This window comes from Brassica oleracea, chromosome C3 (assembly GCF_000695525.1).
Source record: "Brassica oleracea var. oleracea cultivar TO1000 chromosome C3, BOL, whole genome shotgun sequence".
Lineage (NCBI taxonomy): Eukaryota > Viridiplantae > Streptophyta > Magnoliopsida > Brassicales > Brassicaceae > Brassica > Brassica oleracea.
This window is the reverse complement of record NC_027750.1, coordinates 7,760,145-7,768,719: the sequence shown is the minus strand read 5'-3', so window position 1 is coordinate 7,768,719 and position 8,575 is coordinate 7,760,145. Positions and strand designations below refer to the sequence as shown.

Genomic DNA, 8,575 nt, shown 5'->3' with positions numbered 1-8,575 from the left:
CTCGACTTATTTTCCTTTTCATTTGCATGTTTCAGATCTGACTTCTTGGAGTAGAACGTGGAGAACCATTTACACATCACCACCGACGCTGTTTACATTTACCATATTTGCAACTGAGCACTGTCATTTGTTCCGGCCACCACCGTTGTCATTTCTTCCACCATCGCCATTATTGTCGTATCTTCTTCTACCGACATAAGTATTCTATATTTAGATTTATTATAATTTCTGTTTATTTTTGTCTGTAATATTTTAATAATTTAAAATTGTTTTATATTTTCTACTATATTATTTTGTTAAGATTAGAATTTGGCCCAATTTAACAAAGTAGTCCAATATGTATAAGTCTCGAATATACATTTGGAGTTAATTCTTAGTGGACTGGACTTTATAAACTAAAATAATGACAACAGAAAAAACGAAAACCCAGACGGAACACAAACAAAAATAAATGAAACGCATCGTTTTTGTGAAAGGGGACATGTGTCGCTTCTAGGATGCACGACTTTCCACGTGGCATCATAGGAGGGTCACCAACATCTTTATATATATATATAGATATTATTTTGGACATTTGGATCGGTTTCTTCGGATATTTTTTCAGATTTTTCGGTTTTTCGGGTTATCCGTTCGGGTTCGGTTAATAACACTTCGGGTTCGGATATATTTTGTACCGCCTTACAAGACCCATTCGGATATTTTTTATATTTCAGACCGGATATGTATCGGGTTTTTCGGTTCTGATTTTGGGTTACGGATATTATGCTCGGGCCTAGTACGGGGGCCAGTTAACTCAAAAATAAAAACGGTTTCTTGTTGAAAGTCAAAGTCTTCCTATCCGACAAGAGGATCCTGAAACGCCACGTGTCTAACACTAACAGACACACCCAATCGCAACATCCAAGTGGAGATAACAGGATGGGTCCCCTCAAATGTATAAACGTCTACGCGTTGTGTTCTTTCCTCACAAATCACACCATAAAAGCTTCATAAAAAAATCAAATTATAAGTTTTCTGCCAAAAAACAGAATTAACTAACTTAATAAATTATACTTCTCCAAAATTTTATCAATACTTAATTGTTTGAAAAACAATATTCCAAATCCAAGCAGTTCCAAGTTCTAACGATATAAATTGCTGACATTATGACTTTTCTAAGCTTCATAGAATAAACCTTGAGAAATAAAGAAACTGATAAACAAGTGATGTGTTGGAATAACACAGAAATAACACTAAGGAATCTCTCCAAAAGGTCCCTTTTCTTTTCTTTATTCTATTAAATAAATATACTTTCCTTTGTGAACTACTCCATTAAATAAATACTTTTCTTTTGTGAATCATTATGTATTTATAAAGATTCTACCACAGGGTGGCAGCAGCTGAAGCAGAAGATGGACCGGGTTTGTGTTACTGCCAAGCAGTAGATACACATATTAATTGTATTATATTACGAAGTGGGGAAGTTGTGCAGTTCCTTGGTTTGAAACCAACGGGTTTCTCCGGATTTCTTAACAGGCTGTGGAGTCTTAACTCAATTGTGTGCAGTCTTTGAGTAGTTAATTGCCAACCGTCGTCTTCTTTGGCTGCTCGGGTTGAAGATCGTCTCTCTTGTGGGCTTCTTGTTGATGAAGCAATTTTAGGTATGGTTTGAACGGGGTTCACCTGTGAAACTGTTCTAGGAGGTCATCTTCGAACTCAAATAATTAGGCTTGCATCATTTTCACACTCATCTCTGCTTCCAGCTCCATCCATCTTCTCCTCTTGTGAAGAGTATTGTCTATCTCCCTATGTTCCAAATCAACTTTGTCTTTTTTTTTGTGTCTAGTTTATGTTTTAGTGGCTGTACTAATCTGTCTCCGGAGGGTGCATATCACCTGTCCGGCTTATGGCTCCAGAAAGATTACATATATTTGCTGGCTTGGTGTAAAACTTTGGTCAAGTTAGTATTAATCTACTAGATGACAAAAAAAAAAGCATTCTTTAAAAATAATCAAACATTCTTGACTGCGACACTTTTGATTCTTCTTGTAGATGGAGACGATTAAAAGAAGTGACTCCTACCAAAAGATCTGGATATTATCCACGAGACGGGCCAGGTTTCAGTTTTGAAGTTTAGGTTTAATTCTATATCAATACTTTTTTTTCTAGTTTTAGTTTTGAAAATTTGATGGAATCTCTTGAACAGGTTGCTTGTAGAGATTACCCCCAACCTCCAAGACACCTTTGCTTGAATTTTCCCTTTGGATCAACTCCTAATGCAACTCACTGTCATCTGTAATTACTCGTCTCTTTCTTTATAAAGGATTTAAGGAAAAAAGAGTATGAAATGAGTTAACTTGGTATTATCGTTTCCTATACAAATTTGAAACACACTACAATATGATTTCTTGATACACAGGTGAAAAACACATGAACCGTTGAGCTGGATTTGAGAGGAGTATACCTTGCTTAAGACGTGGCACCCAGTCTAGACTATCTTCATGATGGGGTAAAGCTAATTATATATGCTCAAACCATTCATTAACCATTCTAAGAAACAAGCTTGAAGAGCTATGTTATATTCAACATTACTCTGTTGTGTTTTTCCATTTCAGCTTAAGCGTTGGGAACGGAAAAAATGCAAACCAAACAGTCTTCCTATCCTGCACAAGATGCACGTCAAGTTGGAAAGTTATATGTGGACGAGACAAGGGCAAAATTGGAGAAATCAATAAGATCTTTACCCACAACAGTACCATTGTCATCAAAGATGTTAGCGTCAAGACCACACACATGAAGAGCCTGGACAAATTCTTAAGCTCAAACGTGATGTTGTATTAGAAAAAAAAGGAGGTGGTAAGCCGAGTGGGTCACAAGGTCCTTGAAGATGGAGAGAAGGCAATATATCTCATCAAAACTGGTGAACTTATCAACACGGTTGAGAAGTGGAAGCAACTTAAGGAGGCAAAAGATAAAAAAAGAAACAACTCAAGTTTGAGTTGCTTCCGCAACTTAGCATCTTCCCTCTTGATGTATTAAATCTTTCCTTTTTACTACACACACCTTTTAGCTTCCTCAAAGTCAGCTTAGAATGATCCGTATACATGTGCTGGATACAATCTTTACAGAGTATTCTAAAAAAACGTGTGCATTTGTACAAAGCTACCGAATATGCTTTATAACAATCAATACAAGTTTTTACCAAAAAAAAAAAAAACAATCAATACAAGTACTTAAACAATGGTAGATATAGTATAACTGGGCTAGAACATGGTTCTTAAGCCTTGGCAAATCAGCTCGATTCTAGGTTTTGGTACTTTCTTCCGCGTTGTCCGCTTCCACGTCACGTAGAATACAAGTAGATAAATAAAAAAGAAATACGAAGACAACCATCAGATGCATGAATATGAATATTGTAATGTTAGATCGATCGCTACCCATTAAGTAGTTGGGGCAGTCATTATAAAATCCTTATACCTCTCTTTATCTCCCTCTCTGAGTCTCAAAATCCCTTCGATCTTCCTCTAGCGCAGCCCTCATTTCTTGGCACAAACCCTAGAAGAATCCTCCGGCGGCAATGTCGTTATTTTGTCGAGCTTCGTCTACAGTGGCCACTCTTCCCTTCCGTGCGGTTAGATCTCCGGTGAGTCTCCAAACTGGTGCCCAGAGAGTGACTCTTGGTGGTGGTAGCCGTCAGTTCAGCCGTGCATCATCGCTGATTTCACTCTCGAGGGGTTCGAAGCTAAGGCCATGGAAACAACTTTGATGCAGCCTTTCAAGCCCTGGTGTTTATGTAATTTGTATGTTTGGTTCTATCAATTCATCCTTTTGAATCATATTGGTTTTTTTATCAATTCATAACTGAAATTTAGTATGTTATATCTGCAAAATAAATAAAAAACTTAAATTCTATTTTTTAATAAGATCAACTCTGAATTAAGAAAAAAAACACTTGATGTAATCAATAATTAAAGATAATATACCTTTAAGCACTGACATGATGGTAACGCTATAAATATTTTTTTGAACATAACGCTATAAAAAAGAACATAACGCTATAAATTTTTCTCAAGAAAAAAATCATAAAGCTATAAATGTATTTAACTTGCGGCTTATAATTTTGTTTAAATGGAAAAAGCATACCACAAATGAGTAAATAAATTTTATAAAAACCAAAAATGAACAAAGACAACCGCTCCGTTGCATGGTTTAAGAATATTTGCATTATTTGAAACAACTGCTACGTACTTCTTATCAAGCTAAAGAAACTCATTGAAGTTTTGTATCCTTGAGTAGGTTCTCCAAAGTCTCTACAAATTTATCAGTGTAACCGGTTAATAATCCAGGACTAACCACAAGCTCTTTCAACTTGGAGTGGTTCTTCCTCACCTGACTCCCAATCTCACTATCTTTGTCCATCACAGAGTTGACCGCAACACTCAAATTCTCCTTGGAGAACCATCCTGTTTCTTCTCTTTGCACTTCAACCGCAACCTCGAGTTCATCAGTCAACAATCTCGTGTTGAGAACTTGATCAGCCAAATATGGAATCAAGACTATCTGGCAATCACTCATTAGAGACTCCCACATCGAACCGAATCCACAATGGCTCACAAAGCAGCCTACTGATGGATGAGCCAATATCAACGGTTGCTGCACCCATTCTCCCCAAACTACTCCACGACCTCTTACCCTCTCTTCGAATCCTTCTGGTAACGCTTCTTGAATAGTCTTTGCACCTTTTGGTGGCGTTACCGCTACAAAAAACGGCAAACCAGTGAGCTCCATTCCTAAACATAGCTCTTGGAATTGGTCTTTCTCCAGAGTGATTTGGCTGCCAAGTGCACAATACACTACAGATCCTGGTCCAAACCCGCTCAGCCAATGATTCCATTTGTCTTCAAGCGGTTGGCTTCTGTCTAGCTCAGGAAGCATTGGACCGGTCAAGAGAACATTCTTCTTGTACTGACTCCCTATATAGTCGCAAAACTTACCTTCAATTTCTTCACACGTCCTAACCGAAATGAAATCACAATTCGTAAGACTTGTGGTAAACCGATCGTAAAACCTCTTGTAGTAAACAGAGAATGACGACATGGCGTGAGCATCATGTGCGCGGAACAACAACTTAGATGAAGGATAACCAGGTGGAGGAACTCCGAATCCACCACCAGGGACAAGGTCATGAGCTATACATGTTGCTGATATCACGTTGTACATCATACTCTTTACTCCATGTTCCTTTGCCACTTCTGGAACACAGTAAGCATAATCGAACAAGATCAGGTCCGGTCTCGAAGCACGAACCGCGACTTCGACTTGATCGCGTGTACGATCTATGGCTACGATCAAGAACTTCCACAACGTGATGGGGATGTCCGAGGGGGTCTCGGCGCCAGCAGGAAGACCATCAACATGAGGAATGGTAATAGGATGTAAGACGATGCTGTCTGGGAACAGGTTAAGAGGTTCTAATTGTTTTTTAGCTTTCGCAGGCAGCAAGAAAGTAACCCTGTGACCTTTCTCAGCTAACTTGTTGGCTAGATGCAAGTATGGAGTAAAGTGACCAAAAGCGAACCATGGGAACATAAGAGCGTGGAGCTTTTGTCCCATTTTTCTTCACTTATTGAAACAAGCAAAACACAAAAAAATTAAACTCTTCAAGAGAGCCAAAATTAAGAAGAAAATTTTGTTTGATAATTTACAGGTATCACCCCTTTATATACACATTCCAACTTTCCTTGATGGACGGCTGAGATCAAACCGATCTAACACATGAATATGCTTACCCCTTACCCCTTAAGCTGTGTATACAATTCCTTGAGTTTCTACATATTTCTACCCCTTTATCTGCAAGACTTCATATCTCTTAATATTATCTACATGATTTCATACCTCTTAAGATTATCTACAATATTTCATACCTCTTAAAATAGTATCTACATGATTTCATACCTCTTAAGATTATATCTACATGATTTCACCTCTTAAAATAGTATCTACATGATTTCATACCTCTTAAGATTATCTACAATATTTCATACCTCTTAAAATAGTATCTACATGATTTCATACCTCTTAAGATTATCTACAATATTTCATACCTCTTAAAATAGTATCTACATGATTTCATACCTCTTAAGATTATCTACAATATTTCATACCTCTTAAAATAGTATCTACATGATTTCATACCTCTTAAGATTATATCTACATGATTTCCTACCCCTTAAGATTAATTATCTACAAGATTTTATATCTTTCTAGTGACCATTATAGGAACATTAGGAATGAGTAGAGAAAAAATGCAGAGGAATAAAATTAGAGGAATAAAAAAGAAGAGTATTCCTTATCAATTTTAGTGAGGAACAAATTTGTTCTATATTCCTCTAAAATAAAAAGAATGAAAAAAAAAACTATACCTTATAAATGGTAAAAAAAATTAGGAATAATAAGAAATTTGAAAAGTATTACCTGAGTGTTTTCTTTTAATTTTTAAGACAAACATAACTATAATTATTTCACATCTATATTTAGGTTTAAAGTTTCACATATAATTTTTACAGAAAACAATAGTATTTATATGAAAAGTATTACCTGAGTATTTTCTTTTAATTTTTTGATACAACTCAACTTTTTATTATCCTTATTACATCTTATGATGCTAGCATAACTTTTAATTTTGATGTTATTATCGTACATGAGTATGTGTGAATATGATAAATATGTGTTTGTATGTATAAGACAAAATATATAAATAATTAAACAGAATTTTTCTATTAAAAATAAAATAATTGTATAAAAATCTAAAAGAAATAAAATAATTAATTTCTTTTTTAAAAGTCTAAATAAAATAAAAACGTAAAAGTAATCTTATTTTTCTTATAATTAACTAAATTTACTTTTTAATAATTTTTAATAGAAAAACACCATGACTATTGAAATAGAAATACTAAACAAAATTGATATAAGAAAAAATAATATTTTTACTAAAATAAGTTATCGATAAATATTGGAAAATCCAAGATCTAATGTGAAATAATATTTTCATTCTTTTTATGTGTTAGTGATAACCTCAAATAAAACCCGTGCAACGCACGGATCCATAACTATTATGATAATAACTCATATCTTTATCAAAGTAAATATATTCAGATATATCATTAAATAATACAATAATGGAAATATAACAAATTTCAAAATTTTCCAAATATCATAAATTTTAAAATATTATTTAATTCTACTTTTTATAATAATACATTTTTACTAACAACTTCTTCAAAATTTTATGTATTTTATGTATTTTTTAAAAATATAAATTTTATCTTAATACCATTAGTTTCTTTTTGATATCTAAAAATCTTATAAATACTATTTAGTTTTACTTTTTGATTATTATACAATCTTATCAAAAAAATTATTCTTAATTTTATACAATGATTTAATATATTTTAACCAAAAGATATAAATAAAAAAAAATATATATATATATATATTATAATTTAAAATATATTTACATATATATTTTTAAATACGAACTTTAAATAAATAAAATTGTTTATTTTATCTTGATTTTTAAGTTTAATTAAATCAAAAATTTTATGAAAATATTGGTAAGGAAATAATAAAATCTGAAATATTAAATTTAAATTTTGAAAAATTGTTGCTGTATTTAATGAAGGAAAACACCTAGATCAATATATATTTACAATCTATGTTTAGAGAATGCATAACCAAAAAAATAATAATAAACTAGCCCAAAATTCTTACTGAGAATTGGGAGAAACGTGATGGAATATAATTTTTTCACCTCAGTTTATATCACATTTTGTATCACTCTGGGTATGTTGTTTCTCATAAAATGGTTCTTAGGACTTCTTCTTGGGGATGATGGTGGTGGTAAGCAGCTCCCTCCATGCCCGCCTGGAATTCCGATGATCGGAAACTTAGTGGGAATGCTCATGAACAGACCAACTACCAAGTGGATAGTTCGTGTGATGAACGATATGAAGACGGATATAGCTTGCTTCCGCTTCGGTCGTGTTCATGTCATTGCCATAACGTCTGATGAGATTGCCCGTGAAGTCGTCAAGGAAAAAGACTCGGTGTTTGCAGACAGGCCGGACTCTTACTCCGCCGAATACATAAGTTGCGGGTAACTATATTTCATAATAGAGATATTTATCCACCACTTATAATATGAATTACCTATGTTCATCGTTTGAAAATTAAAATAGCCGTTTAATGTCCAAAAAAAAAATGGGTAACCTACGTCTTCCATAAAACTGTATACATGTGAAGTGATTAAGTTTTGGCTAAACATTAGGTACAAGGGGGTGGTGTTCGATGAGTACGGCGAGAGACAAATGAAGATGAAGAAAGTGATGACGTCCGAGTTAATGTCCACAAAGGCTTTAGACTTATTACGCGACGTTAGAAACTTGGAATCCGACAACCTCCTCGCATATGTTCTTAACCTATACAAGAAAGGTGGGTTAGTGAACGTAAGGGATATCGTATGCACCCACACTCAAATGGCAACAAAATACTTGTTAACAAAAGTCAACAATGTCAAGAGCGACCTATACTAGACATC

General features: G+C 34.2%; 2 protein-coding genes across 2 annotated transcripts; one reads left to right on the top strand and one right to left on the bottom strand.

Moving 5' to 3' along the window:
- Positions 1-4,248: 4,248 nt before the first annotated feature.
- Positions 4,249-5,602, bottom strand: LOC106333731 (UDP-glycosyltransferase 79B9-like). Its single transcript, XM_013772151.1, has one exon. It carries the CDS (start codon positions 5,590-5,592, stop codon positions 4,249-4,251), a length of 1,344 nt encoding a protein of 447 aa, XP_013627605.1. The 5' UTR covers positions 5,593-5,602.
- Positions 5,603-7,722: 2,120 nt separating this feature from the next.
- LOC106334168 (dihomomethionine N-hydroxylase-like) lies at positions 7,723-8,575 on the top strand. Its single transcript, XM_013772495.1, has 2 exons — positions 7,723-8,134; positions 8,306-8,575. Exons 1-2 carry the CDS (start codon positions 7,770-7,772, stop codon positions 8,568-8,570), a joined length of 630 nt encoding a protein of 209 aa, XP_013627949.1. The 5' UTR covers positions 7,723-7,769; the 3' UTR covers positions 8,571-8,575.

Coding starts and splice junctions, on each gene's coding strand:
- LOC106333731 (XM_013772151.1), bottom strand. CDS start 5,592: ATGGGACAAAAGCTCCACGCTCTTATGTTCCCATGGTTCGCTTTTGGT.
- LOC106334168 (XM_013772495.1), top strand. CDS start 7,770: ATGGAATATAATTTTTTCACCTCAGTTTATATCACATTTTGTATCACT. Junction 8,135..8,305: donor GCCGAATACATAAGTTGCGG/GTAACTATATTT, acceptor GCTAAACATTAG/GTACAAGGGGGTGGTGTTCG.